General features: G+C 41.6%; 2 protein-coding genes and 1 long non-coding RNA gene across 4 annotated transcripts in view; 2 read left to right on the top strand and 1 right to left on the bottom strand.

Annotated features, from left to right (window-relative positions):
- Positions 1-2469: 2469 nt before the first annotated feature.
- LOC125017426 lies at positions 2470-3163 on the bottom strand. Its single transcript, XR_007113841.1, has 3 exons — positions 2968-3163; positions 2810-2886; positions 2470-2701 (listed from the first exon to the last, which is right to left on the bottom strand). It is a non-coding gene; the product is annotated as an uncharacterized LOC125017426 (long non-coding RNA).
- A 6008-nt stretch (positions 3164-9171) lies between these two features.
- On the top strand, positions 9172-20280 carry LOC125017424 (UBX domain-containing protein 4-like). Its single transcript, XM_047600561.1, has 13 exons — positions 9172-9349; positions 10295-10397; positions 10868-10896; positions 12754-12872; positions 13511-13676; positions 14055-14160; positions 14935-14989; positions 15721-15885; positions 16624-16751; positions 17135-17237; positions 17627-17758; positions 18203-18417; positions 18934-20280. The coding sequence occupies exons 1-13, from the start codon at positions 9268-9270 to the stop codon at positions 19070-19072; spliced, it is 1542 nt and encodes a 513-aa protein (XP_047456517.1). The 5' UTR covers positions 9172-9267; the 3' UTR covers positions 19073-20280.
- Positions 20281-22866: 2586 nt separating this feature from the next.
- LOC125017420 (integrin beta-2-like) overlaps positions 22867-24460 on the top strand; it is a 41296-nt gene continuing 39702 nt past the window's right edge. Inside the window, exon 1 of one of the 2 annotated variants that reach the window (XM_047600553.1) lies at positions 22867-23052. The gene's annotated coding sequence lies outside the window, so the exon portion shown is untranslated. The remainder of the gene's footprint in view (positions 23053-24460) is intronic. The other variant, XM_047600556.1, reaches the window with a different exon arrangement.

Below are 24460 nucleotides of genomic sequence, written 5' to 3'. Positions count from 1 at the left end.
GGAATTGGGTCTAAAAGGCAGGTCGTGAGCTTTACTTGGGAGGAAACTCGACCAAGCGTCCTTGCATCAACCAAGGCAAAACTCTTCAGTGTTTCCTCAGATAAAAGCAATGGTTCCGGTGTGTTAAGATGGATATTTTGAGTTAAAAGACCGGATCTGATCTTATCGATTTTACTTCCGTAGTGGTCTGCAAAGTCCTCGCAGAGGACGTCTGTTGACGTCATGGGAGGTTTATTAAAATTTGGGTTGGTTAAAATATTGATGGTGGAGAAAAGGGATTTGGTGTTATTTTTTATTGTCTTTAATGAGTTTTGAAAAGTATGATGCTCTGGCCTGTTTGACGGTATTGTTGTAGATTTTGAGTTGGTTCTGTAATATTTCGTAATGAACCATTAGTTTTGTTTTTCTCCACTTCCTTTATGCGCTCCTGCATTTCCTTATCAATTGTTTACAGACTTCATTTCCCACGGTGGTGTAGGTTTTGTTCTTATTATTTTTAGTTAAAAGTGGAGCCACTGAGTCTAGTGTTGACTTCAGTTTCGTATTAAAATCGTCCACAATAAAATCACACGTTGCTGGTAAAATTGCAGCAGGAGTGCTCAGTAAAATCTCCAATATTTGCATCCACTTCAGAAGTTAGGTAGCATTTCCTCACTGTTCTCACCGGGGGCTCCTGGGGGCTAAAATTGGTGATGTTAAAATACACACAGTGGTCAGACACAGCCAGGTCAACAACAGAGGACACATCAGTGGATAGGCCATAAGTTATGACCAGATCCAGGATGTGTCCTCTGTTGCGAGTGGCTGTGTGACATGTTTAAAATCCATACAGGATCAAATGTTTTTTTTTAAAAAAAAGTCTCTGGACATTGTGTCCGAGGTTTTATCTACATGCAAATTAAAATCACCAGTTCTTAAAACTCTATTGTAAGCAGAGTATATGATTGATACTAGCTCTGAGAATTCATTTATAAAACAGGAGGAATGATGGGGTGGTCTGTATATTGTGATGCAAAAAAATTGAGGACTGATAAAAAACAAAAGCGTGATACTCAAATGACGACATTTTTTAAAAAGAAATTTCATTTGAGATAATTGAGTTCTTAATGAATGATGCAGTTCCTCCTCTCTTCACTCCCCTAGTTGAAAATAAAAAATTGAAATAAGGTGGTCAAGCCTCGGTGAGAATAACTGCTGCATCAGTGCCATGCCTCTAGTATTAAAATGTCAAGATTATCTAAAATCAGGTCGTTTATGATAAAAGTTTTGTTTAAAAGAGAACGCACGTTCAGCTCGGCCAACTTAATGTCCGTGCTGATTGCGCGCCTGTGCCCTCCCCCGCTGGTTCACGGCCCGGAGCAGACCCGCGTGGAAGGGATTGCCAAAAGTTGGTTATAACCGGGATTGTATTGCGAACTGTTGGGTTATTATTGTGGGGTTCAGTGGGTCCTAGTCCGGTACAAGTGGGAGTGGAACTGAAGTGACAGTGACTAGGACCGGGGGGACGTCAAACGCTGAGGGATGGAGTAGATGGATCGGATGGGCATGGCTGGGTTTGTAGTAGGGCGTATGAAATACTGGCGGAGACTGTCAGCGCTGAAAAGATGCCTCGGTTAAAATTGTCAATAAAAACTATACCGTGGGAGGCACACTCTGAAGGTAGCCAGGTGTTGAACATCAAACTTATTCCGTAGCTCGATGTTGCTATGTGGAGGTGTAAGTGAGTGACATCCACCTCTCCCACGATGAGGGCCAACAACGGACCAGGGCTCCGGCCGGGATGGGGTGGAGCTGACCGGGATCTTGGGTCTGGCTCCGAGCCGTGCCCAGGCTTCGTAGGTGCCAACGGTCCGTGTGAGGGCCTCCGGAAGGCGGTCGGTGCCATCGGGCCGACAAGGGTACGCTGCTCCGACCTCCACAGCTGCATGACAGGGAGCAGTGACAACAGGCGCCTGGGAGTCCGGTTGACGCTAGCCGACAGCCTGCTTAGCTGTTGGCAAACAAGCCTCCGGAGATGTATATTAAACAAAACAGCGTATAAAAGAAGGCCAGGCAGCCGCCGATCTCCGCACAAACAAAGAGCTGCGACGGTGAATTAGAAGCGACGTAAAATCCAATAAAAAGACCTTCGATATGTGGATAAGAACGTCTAAAACTGATAAAAAATACTGGTAAAAGTTCGTACCGCCAGCGGCCGAGGTCTGACACGGACAGACAACCACAGCCAGCGCTCAACTCGACACGGCTTGTAGATGTTAAAAGGGTGAATCAGAACAATTTTAGAGATAATTTTGTTTAACTAATATGTCACTAAATACAAATACAACATGAGGCAAGTGGAGGGTGGAAAAGTGTACCGACAACGCCACCGGGGAAGTTTCGCCCCAGGCGATAGATGTTTCTATGAAATTGTTTAATGTCTTTATTACACAGGTCTACACAGGTTCGTATACCACGGGCAGAGACGTATTTAGAAAAGTATAAAAAATGTTTATTTTGTAATCAATAAAAATAATATATCAATACTGGCTCGTAATTACTTAAACTGGAGCCGTAAAACGGAATGAACAAGGGGGGAGGAATAACTAACCAAAAACACCCGTGACACTGCACACCCACACACACACACACACACACACACACAGGGGGTTTGTGAAGGAAACAACCACCAGGGATTGGGTCGCCGCCTGGCCCTCAGCACCTGTCCACAAAGAAAAGGAAAGAAATTATAAAACTGGTCATAGTTAATATGGCCGTTGATTCCGCCTAACACTCTCACACACACGCACACACAACACAATATACTTACCACGTGGAGATCGCACAACAACGCCGAAGAGTCCCCAGCAGGGCAACTCAGCCCCGTGACCCCAGCAGTCCGCCACACTGCAGCAGAAGCAGCCATATCACCAAGCAGTGGACAGGTGAGTGGGAGAGAAAGCAGCAGTGTGCGCCAATGCCTCTTACCCGTGCGCTGAAGGAGAGAGCGTGCGTCGTTCTGGCGACACGCTGAAGACGCTCTAATGCTGGCGCACCACACTGCGCTGAAAGAGGGAATGTGCGTTATTTTGGCGACGCAACACGCCACGCAGCTTCCACAGCCACCACTACGGACGAGCGGAACCGGAGGAGAGAGCGCGCCAGGTGTACCCTGGCTCCTATATGTAGAGGTGTGCTCCCCGCCCATAATCCGTGTCACAGGGGACACAGCGCCCCACGTGAAGGGGAGTGAGCCGTGCTCCGGCCACAAACAGTTTTGACTCATTCACCCAGACTGCTTGCAAAAGGAGGCCTTCGAAGACACTCAAAGGAAAATATCTCGACAACCAATTGGTCCTCTATTGACCGATCAGAGTCTAAATAATCGAAAGCCATACTCGAATTTACCTTAGCAACCACCAATGACCAAATCCAAAGCGAAGTAAACTCAAAGATTGCATATAAGGCTCTTCCTCTTCACGTAACAAACGGGAGCTGCCTGATTCATTTCAAACTGACGCATATGACAAGCCATTAGCAGGGTTTTTGGAGCTGAGATATAACTTCGATCGAGAACTTTGTTGAATGGAGTAACCGGAACCACCTACCACTCAACATCAGCAAGACTAAGGAGGTGGTGACTCAGTAAATTGGTGAGGAAAGCCCGCTCGGTGGTGGGAATGAACTTGGACTGCTTAGAAACAGTGGCTGAGAATAGGGTGAAGGACAAAATCTGTGCAATACTGGACAATCCCTCTCACCCTCTGCACGATGAGCCGTGGCTGATGGGCAGCTCATTCAGTCACCGGATCATCCCACCCCGGTGCAGGACTGAACGCTTCAGATGCTCAGACACTTTGTGCCAACTGCCGTCAGACTGTACAAAAGCAGTGTGAACAGCACACAGCTTTGACCTCACTGAGCCCAGATGTAGCATACTTACACTGTCATCTTCTGAACTTTTAATCACAAAACAGCAAAGGTAAGACATGCTTTATGTTTATCATTATACGAATGTTATTTTTACAACTCTTTGGCTTCTAGCTCTCTGAGTTTTTGACGCACAGTGAAGAGATAGACATTGTTGTAATCAGCAGTGTGAAGGAAAAACTTTATTATTATATTATGTTAAGCAGCTCTCTTTGACCTAATCTTGTTTGTGTTCCTTCCATGGACAAAATAGGTTTTACAAGGTTAGCTGAATAGACGGACTGTCATCACAGATGGTGATAGCCAGTTGACGAGATTATATAAAAGTACCATGTGGAAATGAGCGCTAGCTGGCTGCTCTGAACTGTTGCACTGTAAGTGTAAGGAAGCTGCTGATGCCATAAGCAGAGCGGCGTCTGGATAATTGGGCCTGGGTTTCGACCACCCATAATAGGGGTTTCGGATTCGACTGGGAGAACCAGTGTGTGAGCATTTCACCTTGAGAAGACGTTCTGGGTGTATTTAAAAATATTTATTCGTGGGGCTTCTTTGCGCGCAGAACAGTTTACTAATAAACAGTGATGAGAGAAACGGCGTTAAAATAAACGGCGTTACCTTTTTCAGTAATGGGGTAATCTAACTTTTCAGTCAAACAAATCATGTGTTGTTACACGATCGTTATAGGAAGCGCATAGGCGAACGGCGACTGTGCGACTGTGTTTATATACAGTTTGTATAGCGATCTCCAACACTTTATCGATCATGGCAGCGCTCTGCATCCGAGAAAAGGGGGGATTTGGCGGCATTTATCGGGCTCTATAAAGGACACCGTGATTTATTCTAATATCAGCAGCCTTTTGAAAGAGCGGGGGTTGGACGGGTCCATTCTTCAGGTCATCAACAAACTTTAACTTTATCTGCAATGTACGCTATGACGAATGAGGGAGGAAAAAACAGGCACGCAGCTCTCACAGCGGGAGGGCCGACCCGGGACTTTTGCCGATGTGAAAGCGGTAGGCCTATATGTCTACCAGTTGGGGTCTGACTCTGAAGTGCAATAAATATTAAAAGTTCTCTGTAGGTACGTGTCTATGCAATTCTACTCTATGCAACTTGGTTGTGAAACCTGCTAAGTAAAAAATCTAAATATCAAACATATTTAAACTTAAAAAAAAATAAAAGTAACGCAATAGTTACTTTCCCTGGTAACTAGTTACTTTTATAGTTGAGTAATTCAGTTACTAACTCGGTTACTTTTTGGAAGAAGTAACTAGTAACTGTAACTAATTACTTTTTAAAAGTAACGTGCCCAACCCTGCTAATAAATAGTGGTTGGAATATCCAAAATTGGTGGAATTAAAATTGTACTAAACTGTTTTCATTTCAACATTACAAAAATGTTCCATATGTAAACATGAATAATAAAATGACTACAATGTAATTTGACAGTTCAAGCACATTTATACCAAAAACACAGAAGAGCCGAAGAGCACCTGTTGGTAAGGTACCTGACTCAGCGGCTAAATGTAAAGCAAATACTCCTGAGATATTTTCGAGAACTTTTTTGCTCCACAAACACCTGCAGGAGAAACTGGGTGTGCTAAAGGGTGGTATTATGTGCATTCATTTACAGCCTTGATGAATGTATGGACAAAAGATGAATGGCCTTATGATGAGGACTTGCTGACTATGCTTGTGCTATTAGGGAAAATAGCAGAAACACATGAACAGCCAGAGGTGCCAGACTCAGGTGAAGGATCAGGACAGTATGGAGCAGGAGGGTCTGGTCTGTAAGCTGTAAGGTTTGATTATGAGGTAGAGAAGGTTGCCGGGGGAAAGAAGGATCAGCAAGAGCAGGAACAGACAGAAGAGTAGGCATCAGGGTCGGTTCAGATGAAGTAGTGAAGCAGCTTCAAGGTCCACCATCAGTAGGGGAAGTAATCACGTTAAGAAGGATGGAGAGCAAACTACAAGTGCAATGCTTCCAAAAATTGTTATTGGGGATACGGATGTGCTCAGGCCATGGACGCCAGCTGAGATATATGGTGTTAAGTGCTCCTAAACCGAGTAAATATTATGGCTAAATGTTACTGCAAGGCTGTATAATGTTCTTGTATATCCAGGAAACTGGCCATTATGTAAAGATACATTTGCCCTGCCAAGGAGTGAGACAGGAGGACAGTGGCCTGCAGCTGTGACTCTGGAGGATTGGTTGGAGAACAGAGCAAAAGAAGCCATTAAGAGGTGTGCACATACTACTGGCAATTCATCTAAAATTGCTTTGTGTATCCAGGAATGTAGCAAATCACTGCCAGCATTTATTCAGCTGTTTTCAAACTGCTTGGATGAAAGCATGGGATCTGACATGAGAGAAGGTGATAGGCTAGCAGTGAGTGTGTTCATGTCAAATATTAGTCCACAGATTGCTAATCTGTATCGAGTTGCTAACAGAAATTGGCAGGGGCATGAGTATCAGTGAACTGATAGGTAGAGTGATGGAAATTTAAAAGAAAGACAGACTTCCTATACCCCACTGCTAACTTTGCCCTGGTTGTGTCCTCAGATTTTGTCACTGACATCTTTATGAAATCTTTCAATATGGAATGGTGAGATTTAAAGTAACTCTGCGTAGAGTGATGGAAATTTACAAAGATGGTTGCTTTACTCCCAGAAAATCTGTGAACACAAAACAAGTGGTGCAGGTTGTACATTAGCCAGCGCTGTCCCATGCACACACAAACCTATGTACACAACAGGCAGCTAAAAGAAAGGGAAATTGCCGTAGGTGTGGTAGATCTGGACACTGGGCACGTGAAGGTTCATTCAGAAGACATCCATTTCAAAATAATCAGGATCGATATGTTCTTGAGGATCACTACCCACAACAGTGGCCCCCATTGCGTGCATTGCCTCCTCCTCCTTCTCCTCCTCCTCCTCCTCCTACAACACAGTGACCAGCTGTGTTTCAGCCACGCTAGGGACACCACAGAATGATGGAGGCAGATTCAGAACCGGTTTTAGAAGCTGCAACAATTACCCTTTTTCATACGGCCTCTGAAAATTTTATACCACTTGAGGCTGATGGTACAAAAATAGAAATTGTGGTAAACAGTGGAGCTACAATTTCAGTTTCTATCGAAATTGTGTGTACACCCACATCACATGTGTTTACATTGTGGGTGCCTCTGGTACTCCTTTAACTGAGCCATTATCTAAACCAAGTCATGTTTCAGTGGCAGGTTCAGACGTTGAACATGTATTTCTTATTTCAGAAAAAAAACCAGTAAATCTATTAGGGAGAGATTTGTTGTGTAAGCTGCATGCCAATTTCCATTGTACTCCGGATAGTAAAGTATGTTCTGTATTTACAATCTGCTGAAGACTTCTGGTCTTGTTGGACTTTTCCAGGTTTTAATTTAGCTGACACTTTTACCATAGCAACTATTCGAGTATTGCTAAGATGTCACCTGGTTGTGCATCTTTGATGTCTGCTATGAGACCTCTGCTGGAGTGCTATTGTGTAGCTGCTATTGATTCCTCTGTTGAGTACAATAATCTGGCTGCTGGTTTCCTACAAATACAATTGCAGCTAGTCTGTGAATTATTTGGCCATTGGTCCTGAAGGATGTATTCTGCCAATTCAATTGATGAAGGAACAACGAGTTTTGTACAAATTTTCAGACATGTTACCTCATATTAAAGTAGCTGTGAAGGCTGGTTTTAATGAAAAACAACTGAGTGAGATGATAAGAAGGTGCCACAGTCTGCAACAGGCTGCCTGCTGCCTCCAGACTAAGGTCATTACTGCTGTGGGAAGTGATTTGTTTTTGTTGTTTATCCATTGTGCATGTTGCTCTTAAACACGCTTCGCTTCACGAGAGAATGTATTTAGTCTGTGGAGATAAAGCCTTTGATAACAGAGGTACAGATAGCAGAGTTAGCTTGGTTGCATGAGCTCAAAATAGAAGAAGGAGAGAAATCTCCAAGTTTCAACAAATGGCAGGTATGATAATTACTTGTTATGGTGTATATGTATCCCATAAGGAGATTGCCACTCTCCAAAGGTTTTGGAGAAACATCTTAATGCTTCAACTCGTGCCATGCTAGCTACTAATAAAGTGTTGCAGGAGGTGAAGATGGTAATGTTACAGAACCGTGCAAACACTGGTATCTAAATCTGCATCAAGATTGGAACGCACACCCTAGAAACATAAAGAAACATTATGCAAAACATTAATCTTTATACGGGGAATATAGTGTGAACAATCCCTCTACATCTGAAAGAGTGGCTGCATGTCAGCAGTAGCTCTGTGAAGAATAACCTTTTTAGGTTAATCTTAGCGTGCTAATGGTTGTTGTTTTTTTTTTTTTATCTGACTTGTTGTTTTTCTGTGCCTCGAACCAGTCAAAATGTTCTATGCTCATTTTTGTCCTTTTGTGCTGTTTTTACTTTGTTTTTTTTCTGGACTTTTTGTTTTTGGTTGTGTTGTTGGTCATTGGCTGTGGAGTTCGGCTTGTTCCAGAGATCATCTGCTAGCACTGTCCGTGTCCAGGCGATCTCTGCTGAACTTCAGAAGAAGTGCTGGGGATGCCAGGTTAGAGGTGGAGGAGCGGAGAAGGAGGTTAGGGTCAGCAGTGGCGTCATGGGGAACGTGAGGTCTTTAGCGGCAGAATGGATGGACTGTGTGCGCTTGATGGGACGAGAGGGAGCGTGTCATGAGAGGTGCTTTGGAGACCTGGCTCATAGGACCACCAGCAGACAAGGACAAGGAAACACCTTGCGACATGATCCATGCTGCTGTTGCTATGCAACTGGCCAATCAACTACGTCACCTTGGAGACTGTTTTGCCAACTACTTTGGTATATTTGTTCATAATGCTAATTCTGTACATTTTTTGATTACAGTGTTTATTTTTGTTTTACTTTAATCAAATCTTATTTTATCTTTCTTCTGTTTTTTTTAAGAGTGTTTACTTTTATGTGCAACAAAGCTACGACAACAAAGTAATCTCCCTCATGGTCTGTCTAAGTCTGCTCTGTTGAAATAGAAATGGAACAATTGTAAATCATAACTTGTAAAAAAAAAAAAGTTAATTTACAATATGTTAATAAGGAAAATAAATGTTCATCAAATACAGCAACATTTAAATAAAAGAGAATGAGAAACCGCATAGAAAGAGTAGGGGGCAGTAATACGCCTTGGATGCGTCCACAGTGCTACTGAAAGAAGAAGAAGAAGAAGAAGAAGATCACATGACCGTGTAAGTACTTCCTGAAGCGTCGTCATCCCTGTCAGAGGAACGGAGCTGTGCTCTCCGGGTTGAAAACAAGCAGCGTCAACAAACCATTTCGCAAAGATGCGTTGGTTTGAGGGCTCGATTCCCGATGCCATTAACAGCGCCAAACAACAGGGCTCCGTCTTTGTTGTTGTTATTACAGGTAACAGTACACACCAGCTCCGTTACGAACCCCTGCGTCGCTAACTACACAGAGGGTAGCCATTGTAGCTGTTAGCCAACTAGCACAGCCAAGTCAACTGACCAGTAAAGACGCCTCAAGACCAACTCCGTCGCATTTTTTGGAAAGTGACAGTATAGAAAGCAAGAATCTAGGAAGTTGGAGTTGTTCATTCATGTGTTGTCTTACCTTAATGGTTGACAGTTTCTGTACAACGGCCTCTCTGGTAGCCGGACCAGGCTTGTCTAATACTAACGTCAGGTTATTATGTAAACTCGATGGTTTTACGAAGGTCTAATAGGACTTTAAATGCTTCTGGGGCAGGACACATCAGTGTTCCCCTTTTATGTGACACACTGAATGACAACCAAGCGAAATTATTTTTAGATAAATCCCTGTGTCACCAGGGACGCTATTCAGGGTTCCTGGGGAGTTTTAGAAAGTCTTAAAGTCTAAAATTTGCTAATCCCAATGTAAGGTCTGAAAAGTCTTGAATACAAGCATATTTTGCATTTTATGTCTTAAATCACATTTGGTCAAGTCTTAAATCGCATCCCTTTATTATCATTTCATTTCCAGCATGACCTCCTCTGACCCCGGCCTGTTAAGTTTCTGTTCCTCATTAGTGGAGCCCACCCCAAGAATGTCCTGAGTTGATAGTTCAACGATAACACATTTTGAAAGTAACATGGAGTCCCTGATTTCCCTTTCCTTATATTTTATGTAGGTCTTAAATTTAACCCATAATGGTCTTAAAAAGTCTTAAATTTCACTTGTTCAAACCTGCAGAAACCCTAACTATTGCGTCATAGACACCTGTGTTTCATGGTGGTGGTGTCAGATAGCTGTTTCACCAGTGCAGCTCTCTACAAAAGGACAGTTGGCAGCGGCTAAATATCTCATTGGTGTCCCTTCGTCTTTTCTCAGGGGAAGACGAGCAGTCAGGCCAGCTGATGTCCAGCTGGGAGGATGGTGAAGTCTCAGAGGCGGCTCTGAACTGCTGTGTTGCCATCAAAGTTGACGCCAATAGGTAGGACTTGTCAGTTGCAAATAATCTCAGGGTTGTCAGGGTATGCACGTAAACGTTTCCCCTGAACGAGGTCAGTCTTGCAGTTGGAAGCTTTTTCCCACAGATGTGAGCCTTCAAATTTCAATGCTTTTGGGAAATTGTCAATGTAAACCTGAATATTTTAGTATCAGTTGAGATTGTTCCTTGTGCAACTTGCAGCATTGGTTCTGTTAATCTCGTTCCATCCATCCATCCATTTATTACCACTTGTCCTCAGAGGTCGTCTCTTGCCTGGTGTCTCAGCTGACATCCCTGGGTAATCCCTGGGATGTCAGGGATGTTGGTACACGCTGATACATATGTTTGCAATTATGTATATGTATGTGAATCGTAAATTTAGTATTACTTAGTTAGTATTACTTAGTTCGACTTTTTTTTAATACTTTGTATTCAGTTTCATTGCATGATGTTGCATTCATTTATTTCCACAGTGACGCATGTGCGCAGTTCTCCCAGATCTGTATCCTTTTGCTTTCCATTTTGTTGAACGAGATGGCGTGAGTTGAACTGATTAATATATAAAAGCTGAAAAGGGTTACTTCCACTATCCACTGGACTGACACAAACACTGAGAGTAGGTACTTATATAAACCTAAATCCGTCCATCTGTCCAGCAGAGTGAGATCTTTTCTTACAGACTGTTGTGATAATGATATTTTTTTTTGTATATATCATTGTTAGGAAATAGAAAAACAGAAATCTACATTTAGGTTTTAATATCTGTCCAAATTTGGGGATGGCAGATATTAACCAAATGAATATTATTTTTGATATATGACTGTGTACAGTTGGATGATATAGTGCTGTTTTATTTACATTTGTCAGTCATATTCTGAGAAGCAGGGACTCTAAAATGATGGTGCACACCAAGTCCGTTGTAAACCTGTTCCTGTGTAGGTAGTACTTTTTACTTTGTCTTGAGTCAGGGATATGCTTTGCACATACTGGCAATTTCTCATTTTGCCTAATGGAGTAGTAACCTGGAATAGTTTTCGACAGTCTTGAAGTAGTTCTTGAAGTAGTTCTCAAAGGTGCTGAGCACTTGTTGCTTTGCTTTGTTTTCACTGCGGTCCAGCTCATGCCACACAATCTCACTTAGTCTGTGTTGGGTGACTGTGCAGGCCAGGTCATGTGACGCCAGACACTATCACTCTCCTCCTTGGGCTAATTGTCCTTATAAAAAAAAAAAAATGATGGTTCCACTGAACACAAACCAAATGGGTTGGCATGCTGCAGCTGAATGCTGTAGTAGCCATGCTGGTCAAATGTGGAATTCAATTAAATCACCAGCCAAGCCCTCACCCCTCCTCCTCCATGCTTCATGGGACCAGAAATCTCATCAGATCCAATTACAGAGCTTCTTGGCTCACGCAGTTCTCTTCTTCTTGTTGTTCTTTCTTAGTAGTGGCTTCTTTGCAGCAATTCCACCGTGAAGTCCTGATTCACACACCCACCTCGGAGAGATTCATAGCCTCTGGAACTCTGAAGTGTTTATGTTGGCTCTAATCCAAACTGCTGCTAGTTTAATTATTCACTGTAAAGAACCATGTACCAACTCTACATTTACACAACACATCTGATGACGTCAAACACAGAAAGAAGGAAAGTAGATTCCACTAATTCATTCTTGATATGGTACACTGGTTGATTAAAAAACAGCCCTGGTGTCTACCTCACGAAGCTGATTGAGAGAATGCCAAGAGTGTGCAAAGCTGTCATCAAAGCAAATGTGGCTACAATGAAGAAGAATCTTAAATATGAAAAACACTAATTTGCTAATGAAACCGTTCCATATGTGTTTCTTCATAGTTTTGATGACTCCAGTATTAACCTACAATATAGAAAATCATGAAAACAGAAAGAAAAAACAGAAATTAGAAGGCATGTCCAAACTTTTGACTGATGCTGTATGTCATTAGCAAACTGGGAGAAGGGAACTTCTTCAGATAACAGGATCAGAGAAGACCTCAGCTTGTCCGATGATTTTGTTCTGAAGAGAGAACCCTGGAGCAGTCACCTCAGATATGAAGAATAGAGTTATACATCGATAAACCTGAGGTGCCTCCGCATTGCAACTGATTTTTTCTGTTTTTCTGTGTTTCTACCTGTCTGTTCTTCCGTCCTGATTTTAAGCATTTTCATACTACACTGCTTAAATCTACACTACACATGTTTATTATACCTTTTAGTAGATGCATTGCTTTAAATGCAGGTTATTACAAAATACACAAATAAATACAAAATATCAGTTTCTGGGAACCTGTTCCTTAACCCTCCACCCTCTACCTGACTCATCCAACACTATCCTGGGCTGAAGATCCAGTTGTGTGCATACCCTCCAGCTTCTTCATTGGCGTCAATGGGATCCCTCTGGAGGTCATTGCTGGAAGCGTTTCTGCAGAAGAACTGATGAAGAGAATCAACAGAGTTAATCAGGTACAGTGACAAAGGTTGATCTGTATGTAGGTTAATTGGGTAGTTATATATAGTATTGTACTGCAGTTATCTGTTTTGGTGACGAACATTTTTTGTAAAAGTATTTTATCTTATCTTGGTCATGGATATTTTCAGATTTATATATGCAGTTAAGGTTTCCTTATCATGATTCCTCCTTTTTATCAGCTTCTTGTGAAGTTCTTTTGGCATCACATACAGATTCTTCCTTCTTAACTGCAATTTAATACATTGCAGACAGTGAAAATTGCAAGGTTTATATATATATATATATATATATATATATATATTATAATCTTTTGCCGCTTTGTACACATCATTAGCTTCCTTTTCAGGTCCTCTATTCGAGAAGTCGATGGTTGTTGACTGCTGCTACAATAAAAATAGCTTGCAATTTTCCTGCAATTTTAAAGGAGCCAAAACAGCTTGTTGTTAATGTGTTGGCTACAATGTTAACTTTTCTAAACGTTTGCTCCAATTTTAGTTTCATTCCAAATATGTACTGTGTCACAATTTAAGCATCTTAATTTGTGTGATACAAGATGAACTGCTGGCGCCGAAACCAGTGAATCTGCAGTGTGTTCTTTCCGGTGATGATTTTTCTCCCTGTTTTCTGACAGATGCACACTCAAGAGATTGGAAGTGGGGCACTACCATCAGTTGCAAGTGTGCCTGTTAGGACCGGCCCATGTAACAACACAGAAGAACCTGCCCCAGCTCCAGCAGCGCACACCGAGTCAGCGTCAGCAGCCACAGAACCTGCAGCAGTGCCAGAAACAGCAAAGGGTAAGTGCACCGTGATTACAGCTCTTCACTAACAAGGCCACGTCTCAGAATATGCAAAGAGGTTTATTTGACCAGGTTAAAAGGGAGGGAGGTCTTCTGATGTTTGGTTGGAGGAACCCTTCGAGTGAGATTCAGGACTACCATTACTGTAATAACATAGATATTGGATTTAGAGGAGCGGGGTACAGCCTGGACAAGTCTCCAGTCTATCAACTGGCAGAGTTAATTAGACCCTGATGCGGCACCACAGTATTAACATCGTATGGGAAATCCTGGAGTACACATAGGCCGTGTTTACTTTATGTGGATAGCGGCAGGTTTACTAAATATATTCCTTTTCTGTTTCTGTTCCTGCCATGGCATTCCTCCCAAGTACAGTGGATAGTAGCAGCTCTTCAGACACAGAGCCTGTTACGGAGAACGCATCTTCACATCACACTCAGCCTTCTGAGAATGACGAGAACCTAGAGGCTAAGGTAGAAAGGTACGAACACTCATACTATGCATTTTAAGCTGCTGCGATCTACACACAAAAGGTGCTGAGTTGTTGGTGCTAAAGACTGGATCTCTGTGGCGGTAAATAGTTTTATACAATAATCCGCAAAAGTTTTAGGTGTGTGTGGGGAAAAATGCTGCAAACTAACCACCCACAGTGAAAGTCAGATGGCTGGAAACCAGGTGCAAACTACTCATCATTTTGTAAGGTCTTTCAGTATAAGGAATAAAATGTATCTGAGAACAGGTCCCAAAAGATTTAACTACATTGGAGCCCAGTGTAAGTCAGTTTATCACTACAGTTTGCAATATGACAGTTTCAACCATCTAACTTTGTTTGGGCAGGCATGCATGCATCACCTTTCTTCCACCATATTTTTACGTAAACTTCAGATTATAAGGATCGTGAGAGTTACAATGAATGCCAGAAATAGTAATTCACGTTGGTAGAATTTCATAAAACGTCTGTTCTGAAGCTACAACTGTCGCCTAATAAGCCGGTACATGTATGGCACTTTACGCATTTAGGTTTGTGTGTGTGAGAGAAGGAGAAAGAGTAGGAGAAAGACGACAGGCAAATTTTAGCTGGGTATTAATGCCTGGAAAAGAGATGTCATTTAAGGCTAATTAATCAGTGTTGTTCAAGTATAAATACAGCTGCTAATTATCCTACAGTTGAGAGAGTTGTTTAATTGCAATTGATTTTGGCAAAACAATGACATGAGGGTTAGGGGTTAAACTTATTATGGTATTGTCTTGTCAGATTGACCAAGAAGCTGGAGGAGAGAAGAGAGCAAAAGAAGAAAGGAGAAGAAGAGGTAAGAATTTTTCCCAGAAAAGTGGTTGGGCCAGGGAAATAGCCCATTTTATAAGGTACACAGATCCACTGATATGGTGGCATACAGAGATTACACAGGCAATCTGTTTAACTAAGGCAAAGGAATTCAGGCAAAAGAATTTAGTCAGCACTGATGGAAAGACAATTTTCTGACCCCCTAGAACTTTACAATATGACAGTTGTCCAAAACGCAAATCCTAGTGCAGCGTGTAGTGGCTGTAGCAGCCCTCTGATGTCAAACCTTTGACCGTTCTGATACGCCGGTCAAGTAAGATGACCCAAGCAATTTTGGGATCCCAAGTGTTTTTGCTGGAAGAGTTCAGACCTTTACCCAAAGAGAAAATAAAGGACCCCATCACATACGTATCACATAAGACTGGAAACCATCACGACACCAAAGGGGAAAATACACTATATTATAACCTATGAGTATGCAAACCTTTGAATGACTTATTATTTGAAATATGTCCCCAACTGGATTTTGGTACATTTTTTTTCTACACAGCCTCATTTCTCAGATTAAGTGATTTTGTTTCCTTTTTCATGGCTGATTTGTTTTGTTGTTCCATCTCTGTAAAATGTCTTATTTAACATTGTCTTTGAGTCTTTTTCGTAGTGTGAATCCTGACTGATGGAATGTATGATTCATTCAGCCCACTCCACCCCTGACCTAACTGTAACTGTTACTGTTTCTGTTTCATTCTGTGTCAGAGTGAGATCAAAAAGGAAATGGAGCGGCGGAAGCTGGGGAAAAACATGCAGGACTTCAAGAGGAAACAGGAAGAAGACAAGACCAAGCGGCTCCTGGAGGAAAGAAACAGAGAGAAGGCAGAGGAGAAGGCTGCCAGAGAGAGGGTCAAACAGCAGATTGCCATGGTAACCTTATTTTAGTCTCTATTTAAAGTAGAGGAAGTGGGGAAAAAAAGCTGCTAGTTGATATGTAAAAAAAAAACATTCACAAAGGCTTTTTTGGCTCTGTTTAAAAGTGAGTTAATATGGTTGGATCTTATTATTTGGGCAGAACATCCATTAAGCTCTCATTTTAAAAGTTTGGATCAAAGGTTCTAAGGTTGGATTTGTTTTCTCAAATGCACAGAAAAGTAGCAGCATCCAACTGCTCCATCCACTCCTCATGCCCCCTATGAGGACCATATTACATTATGTGTAATATGAATTTGCTACAGCTCAATTAAAAATGAACCCAACTGACTGTAGTTTGGACACACCTGACTTAACGGGATGCCACAATCCAAGACTGAGAATGTTTTCTCATTTACTGTTCAGGTAATTCCAAGCCCAGTGATGTCTATTCCTGCATTTTTTAGGGTTTTTTTTGTTTGTTTGTTTGTTTGTTTGTGTATTTATTGACTTATTCATTCATACATATATTCATGTGTGCTGCCATGTATTTTGAAGCACCATATACAGTAGTAGTATATCCTCAGTGTCTTTGGCATCAATCATATAGATACAGTATAATATATTCAATGAATGGTATAATATATATACCATGTAGTGTAATGAGTGGTAGCAGTGTACATACTTCCTATACATAAAACCCTCACAGCTCTTCTTTAACTGGAGCCTCTTGACCTTTGTTCTGGTGTTCTGCAGGACCGAGCTGATAGACAAGCCCGCTATGCCAAGACCCAGGAAGACGATAAGGCTGCCAAGCAGGCCCTACTGCAGGCCAGAGAGGAAGAACAGAAGACCAGGAAGGAGGCATTAGTCAGGGAGAGGAGGTAAATGGGCCACTGGTATAAAGGAGTTGATAGCTTCACAGGTCATAAATGACTGATAAGAATTTTATGATAGACGCTGCTTTAGTTCCACTAGATTTTTCAGGGTGGGACCCAAGTCCCATCCACTCACCGTGGAGCTGGTGGAGCCAGTCAAATGACACTCGTGTTGTTTGGCAGGTTAGGCTGGTGTGTTTGGGTTTGTGAATGCTACCAGTCATACTATACTGCAGGGATGATCGTTACATCGGTCACAATGGACCATTAGATCATGTGACGTTGAAAAAATGTCTTGGATGTTGGATCTATTGTCATATTCTACAGTGAACCCTCAGTATTGTTCCTCTCTTTTTATCCTGTGTCTCATCATGTGCATGTATGACCAGTACCATCGCAAGGATACAGTTCCGCCTCCCAGATGGCTCGTCCTTCACCAACCAGTTCCCCGCTCTCAGCAGATTGCAGGAAGTTCAAGACTATGCTGTTCAGGTTTGCAGAAAATTACCACCAATAATTTTTTTTCTATGCTATTTTAAGAGGATTTCAGCAGCCGATATAATCCATTTGAAGGAATAACTGTAGATGGCGCAGATTTAAGGTTATTGAAATGTAAATCTGTTAAAAGTGACCTGTTTAGTGTTTGTCTTTCTGGTGGAATGTCAGCAGACATTTTGCCATGAAAAGTTATAATTTATGTCAAATACGTGATGGCATTTTGTATTAGGCCATTGGAGTGTGTCCATTGAAATAAAGACAATCACACATAGATTTCAAATAATCTTTGAATGATGTCATTGAACATTTTGAAGTGTACCTCCCAGTGCTGTCTCCCTTCACAAAGAGTCACAGGGAATTGTTTTGTGCTTCTTCTGCTTCAGGAAGTGGGAAACCGCTATGTGAAGTTTACCTTGGCGACTATGTTCCCTCGGCGAGAGTTCACCAGTGAAGACCTGAACAAGACTCTGCTGGAGCTGGAACTGACTCCAAGTGCTTCTGTTGTGCTTTTGCCAGTGAGTAAATTAGTGTCCACATCCCAGCATTCCACCTTTGATCCAGATCACAACAACTTGCACAGTATTTGTTTTCAAGAAAAGACTTCCTGATCGTGATCTTAGAGGCTTCATGACAGAGGATACAGGGGTGGAAAGGATCATTCCCAGTGCTCACAGTAAAGGATCTTTCAGAGTACTGTGGGACATAAACGCCATAACCTGCAGTCAGTCAGTGCCAAACACTAGTTGAGCCAGTCGGGTTCATTTTTGTGTTGACCAGAATCACTAAGCGTAACTGGAATGAGAATTGATGAAATGTAAACAATGCGCAGGCCGTCATGTTTTAATGAGGTCCTGGACCTGACGAGGCCTTCTCTCTCTCTTTCTTTCTTTCTATCTCTCTCTCTCTTTCTCTCTCTCTCTCTTTCTCTTTCTCTCTCTCTCTCTCTCTTTCTTTATCAGTCTGGTAGGCCGGCAAACACGGTCCAGTCGTCCGGGGGGAATATTTGGGCACTTCTGGGCTCGCTCCTCTACCCTCTGCTGGCTGTTTGGAGATTCCTCAGCTCCTTCCTGTTTTCGAGTCCACCGCCTACTACAGCAGCAGCAGCATCCAGAGGCCCGTCCCAGGAATCCGGCTCTGTCATCAACTCAGCATCATCCTCCAACAAAGCAAAGAGGTGAGGTACTACTTTTCTGTCTGGAATACTTGAACAAATAGGTTACTAGCAACTAACATAGGGTTTCTAACTACCTGAATTAATCATGAATCATACACTCGTGTAAACCATCGATTAACACACTTAGTATTAGTGGTTCCTTTCAAAGGTATAAGGAAACAATTCATAAACTATTTGAATGTACATTTATACAGCTTATTATTTAGACCGGTCCTAATGACGTCTTAATACGTGGTTTGTAAATACTTGAATATTTAATTCATAAATTAATCATTTATCATCAGTGTTAAATGTCAGAGATTAAATGATAATATCGTAACTTATTAGCAACTTATGGCTTTCTGTTTTTATTTTTTGTTTTGTTTTACACAACATCCCAGTTTTTTGGAAATGGGTTGTACGTGGTCTGGTGTTACGTTGACTCTTAAACCAAGATTGTTGGACCATACGCAAAACTTTGTAATCAAACAAAGAAGTTATTAATTTACTTTATTTAATTTTTCTCGTTTTTTCCAGAGAATCACTCTCCAAGCACACTTTAGAGAGTCGGACTAAGGACTTCAAGAAAGATGGCCAAGTTTGTAGGCTGAGGACTCAGGAGGACAGCGAAGACGACAACAACACCTGGAATGGGAACTCCACCCAGCAAATGTAGAGAACTTCAAACCAGTGGATCTCGCTTCCTTTCGCTGTCCTGCTGTTAATTTGTTTAGTCTTAGAGAGAGAAGACTTGGGCCGCGTTCAGACCTTGCACTGCTGCTCCGTTTGTGGTTCTGAAACTGCGGCAGAGATCCATTACAGACAGCGGCCTTAAAATATTCTTCTACGCCCCGAATGATATCGGTGTTTATTTATAGAGAGTGCACACATGAGATTGGATCTGAAGAGCTGGCTGGGGACGCATGTGAAGCTGCATCAGTGTCAGGTGTGAACACAGGCCACTGGTGATCAGACGGCCCAGGATATTAATGCAAGGTCTGAACAAGGCCTAAGATCTCTGCTCCATTTTCAGCAGTTCTTTCTGTTTCCTTTTTCCTTTTACCGTGTCCTAGACTTACACCCCTGGACTGCTATACTATATTATTTTGTGTTTATAATGGCTGAGATTGCAGCAGGTTGAAAATCCTGTGACTATGAAAGGCAACAACAACATTTCTTTTGGGTTTTGATCATAGCTGATTATTCTTTAATATATTCCTACTGGCTGATGTGATTATTTCAAATTCTGTGCAAGAAACAAACTGAAAGATTTGACCTGAAGATCTTGTAATCTGAACCTCATCAAGAGGAATGTACATGTTTTTCTTTAAGAAATATTCCATCAAAATGCTTGCAGCTGCTGGAGCTGCTATATTTCCGCCAAGATGGATGCACACCAGGAGCCCGTATAGCTCATCTGTTGATGGGGTATACTGTAAGCTGAGGTAACACCTTTAGAATTTTAACACAAAGCTGGTTATATTTGTTTTTCCAAAGTCCTCGATTGTGTTTTGGTTGTTAAAGATTGCATAGTCCTAACCTGATGCCTGCTCCTTACAGGTGAATAAACTTCTCCAGGCCATCATGTCGGTCACCAATCAATCTGTCACTTAGCATTTGAAAAGCTGATGGGTTAGAATGGTTTGAACTAGGACTTGCATGTGTTAAAATGCAGCTGCATGCTGAATTAGACCAGACTGATGTGTCATAATGAGCCACAGCTAAACTGTGCCTGAGCTTGGCTGCTTACACACAGTTTACCAAGTGACATTCAGCCAGTCTCCTGTTTGATCCCACCCCTACCACTCTGCTGTGTTCTTGTGGAGATGAACACATGGTAGGGTCTCTTGTTATTGTCAAAAATAAAGCATTTGCTGACCCTCACCCCTTCTCATGGCGTTTTATTCTTATTCTTTAATTAATTTATAGCGTCTACTACAATAAAAAGGCTTTTTACAGAAACCACAGCCTGAAACACCTAGAGCCAGAACTGAGACAACGGTGGCAAGAAAAACCAACACAGTTTTGGCACTGATTCCATGTTCATTATAGTGACTTCTAAGTAAGGAAACCGTGTGCTATTACTGCCAAAGCTTAACAATCTCACATATTTAGCCAAACCAGACTCACTCAATAGCAAAGACAAACTTTCGGGCATGGATGACATGATAAATTTGACAAGAGATAGATGTAAGGCACACAGAGAGGCAGCATTCAGTTATTATGGCTCCCAGCTGTGGGACAGCCTGCAGGAGAGCCCCAGGGTCACAGAGACTGTTGCTACTTCTAAAATGAGGTTTAAAACTCATCTCCCTAATCAGGCTTGTACATGATTTTAATTCTTCATAATTCTATTTTATCACACTTGATTTAAAATTTTCCTGTTAATGCTTGGGGCATGGGCATGGAGGTACAGTCCGTTAGGTCTCTACTGCCTGGGTGGTTGGGCACTCCGCATTTAGGTGTGGGGCCCGCCTCTGCCCAGATTGGGGTGATCTTTGTGGTGGCGCCCCTGTGGTCAATGGGCTGTGACCCAGCCATATTTCATCTTTTCGTGGTCAAATCAGCCGCATGAATATTTAAAGTGCGCTCGTATTACAGAATGTAGTCCATGATATGGAGCGAGCAAACTTCCGTTTTTTTTTTTGTTTTTTTTTTGTTTATAAAACAACGGTTACTCCAAGGCAGTAAAAGCAGACATGCCAGTGTGATCTGAAGCTTCAGACATTACTGTAAAATCTCTTTGATCCATAAGTTCTGACAACGGTTTGTACACTTGACCTATTCCTCCATTCACCCATACGTCACTTACATGCAATATTGTGTGTATGTCTTTTGATCATTTTTAGTAAAAATGAATCTCCTTTCCCCTGCTAATTTCTGTGTGTTCTCTCTCTCCTTGAACATCAGCCAGGTTTGCAAGAACTGATTCCATATCAAACACTGTCAATGCAGCTTCAACGATGCTTTTGATGCTCCTAAAATAATTTTGTTCTAATTCTGAAGAATGCCGAATTCAAAGTCATGACTGAAACTTTGACTCATTGACTAGCTTAGTGAATTTTTTTTATAGTGAATGTAGATTAAAATTAATATTTTTCGTTTTATTTATTTATTTGTTTAATATTTATTTCTTTATTCATTTAATTACATTTTATTATGCATTTTTATTATTTCCTGAGTTGGTAACTTTACACCGCATATGCGCACGCGCTGTATTTTAACGACATTTACCCTTCCAACTACCTTTTCTCGTCAAACAAACTGGGTAGGTTGTTTAAAATGTTTTCTAGGCACATTTTATAAGCCTTGCTTTAAAGTGGATGACAGCAAGCAGGAGCAGAAAAGGATGAGAAATGACAACAGACAATCGTCTGTGCTAGGACAACCTGAGGTTCACTCCTCAGCCATAGGGATATGCATGTTTTCCTATCAAGAATTCAAAAAAGAAAGTGTGCATTAGACTGAGATTTCAACAATGACAACATTTTGATCTGGAGAATAATGAAATGAAGATAGTCGTCAAAAGGTTGTAGAACAGTATATAATCACTTAGTGATTTCCATGAAGAAAGTAAAAACAATGGCTTAGTCAACCTTGTAATGAGAATTCAGTGTCACACCTGTTGCATGTGGTTCCATGTGGAGTACATTAACATGGCATGGCAGTGACTGGAATTGTTTTATTTGTAAGCAATGAATGAACAACTTCTAACATGAATGTAGACTATATCTACGATCTATATACATTTTTTCTTGCTCACACATCCTCATTTTACGAGTGAATGTTTTTTTCCCCCTAATGTGGAGCAGGTTTTGTAATGATGTTTTCAGTTTTCAGCAGAGTTGTTTAGTTTTTCCTCATTTGTTCAGCTTCAATCTTATTTTTAACCAATAATCAAAACCATTTTTTTTTAAATAAAATAATCTCCCTTTACAAAGCAAAAATGTGAACTTTGAGGCTGAATTTGTCAACAGTAAGGATGGTCCTGAGATCAAGTATACAAACCTGTGTTAGAACTCATGGATCTGATTGCGTGGGACTGATTTGCCCACGAAAAGATGAACGACAGTCCTGAACGGTAGCTCCTCCTTACTTCAAGCTTCAGTGTCCTGCCATGTCTCTCAACAACTTTTAGTGTGTATTTGGGTGTGAGTGTGAGTGTGAGTGTGCTTATATGTGTCTGTATATGTATAAACGGGGTTGGTTGATGTTGGAGAAATTACATATGCATACAGGGATAGACAGATATACAGTAAATAGGTTGTACGGGGACACTGAAAATAATGGGCCAGGAATTGGCTCACACACCAGGAACACCATGTGACCTTTTCTGGGCATAAAACCAAATTTGTCAAAAACAGAACACACACACACACCAAGACTATATATAGTACACCCCAGATGCTTGTCGTTGGGTTGTTCCAGTTTCACTTTGTCTAGTGCTCTTGGCACTTAAACCTGTAAGAAGGCACAAGTCTGTGGCTTCCGTCTGGTTTCTTGACTTCTGTGATTTCTAATAGTAACTGGAGAAATTTAGAGCCAACAGGGTCAGTCTCGCAGACGACATAACTGGCAACCACAAAAGGACTGGATAAGGGTCAGCTTGTGGATCTTGGCACACAAGTGGGAAAACGCAACGCCCGAAATCTAAAGGTATGACATTTTTTTGTCTAATTTGAATGTGAGTTTGTCTGTGTGTTGAGACCGACTTGATAAAGGGCACACTACAGTATTTAGTGCAACCAGCACGATAAACCATGGAAACAAACAGAGTGTAATCCAGAAAACACAAAGAAGAAGAAAAAGAATAAACAGACTCGGAGCGAGAGCAGGGAGCAAACAGAGGCGTAGAATTGGATAAGGGTGATAGGGACACTTCCCTGTTAATATCCAAAAATGTCCATAATTTTGAGTTAATAATTATGGACCACAAAGACTGGTCTTCGCTAAAAGTCCAGCCTCTAACCTAAATATTGCTCTCCAATTGGCTCACGCGGTTTCCCATGTGATTGACTGTCTGTCAGTTAGGGGGAGTTGGAGGTTGTAGGTGAGGATCCAGATGCAGGACTATTGATGAGGCAGGATCTCCAAAACAACAAGATATTTAATAATTGTTGTATATTGATGTGCTGAAGTGTGCTGAAGAAAGAAGTGATCACCACTGACAAGTCTTAACTTGCATTTAAAAAGGTTTATTACAAGAAAGAACAATGTCAAAAACTCTTGCCGAATCTGAGAGAGCTCCTGGCCAATCGTTGAATCCCCTCTCTCATTCAGCTCCCACAGTCACCTTATATAGGATGGTCACCCCCAAGAACCCCCATACACAAACAAAACTTATGTCCTTATGTCTGGTTAGTTTTACAAGCTGGCATCTGGTAAATGACCTTTTGACCTTTAAACTTTATACACACTTCACAAACCCCAAACACAGGAAAGGGACAGAAGAGAAAAACAAGAAGATAATATACTACATAATCAGTGTTGGGCACGTTACTTTCAAAAAGTAATTAGTTATAGTTACTAGTTACTTCTCCCAAAAAGTAACTTAGTAAGTAATTGAATTACTCAACTATAAAAGTAACTAGCAGAGAAAGTAACTATTCCGTTACTCTTCCCTTTTTTAAGTTGTGTTTAATAATTTGTATTTTTGTCTTAGCAGGTTTCAGCCAGTTGCATAGAGTAGAATTGTATAGACACGTACTTACACAGAACTTTTAATATTTGTTGCCCCTCAGACCCCAAGTGGTAGACATATAAGGCTTTCACATCCAAAGTCCAGGGTCGGACCTCCAGCTGTGAGAGCTGCGTGCTTGTTTTTTCCTCGTCATCGTGTACATTGCAGATAAAGTTGCAGTTTATTAATGACCTGAAGATGGGACCGGTCAAACCCCCGCTCTTTCTAAAGGCTGCTGATATTAGAGTAAATCACTGTGTCCTGCACAGAGCCCGATATCTGCCTCCAAATCCCCCCTTTTCCTCAGATGCAGAGCGCTGTCTGCTCTGCTAGTTGGGTGTGGGTGTGATTTGTGTATAAACTGAATACTGCCTGTGATTAATA

Source organism: Mugil cephalus, chromosome 12, assembly GCF_022458985.1.
Source record: "Mugil cephalus isolate CIBA_MC_2020 chromosome 12, CIBA_Mcephalus_1.1, whole genome shotgun sequence".
NCBI lineage: Eukaryota > Metazoa > Chordata > Actinopteri > Mugiliformes > Mugilidae > Mugil > Mugil cephalus.
Note: the sequence above shows the minus strand (reverse complement) of the source record. Positions and strands in the feature narration are given on the sequence as shown.

Bases quoted from the DNA above. Each gene is read 5' to 3' on its own strand.
- LOC125017424 (XM_047600561.1), top strand. From the start codon at position 9,268: ATGCGTTGGTTTGAGGGCTCGATTCCCGATGCCATTAACAGCGCCAAA. The intron at 17,238-17,626 runs GTTTGCAGAAAA...CTTCTGCTTCAG, and splicing joins TTCAAGACTATGCTGTTCAG to GAAGTGGGAAACCGCTATGT. The intron at 18,418-18,933 runs GTGAGGTACTAC...CGTTTTTTCCAG, and splicing joins TCCTCCAACAAAGCAAAGAG to AGAATCACTCTCCAAGCACA.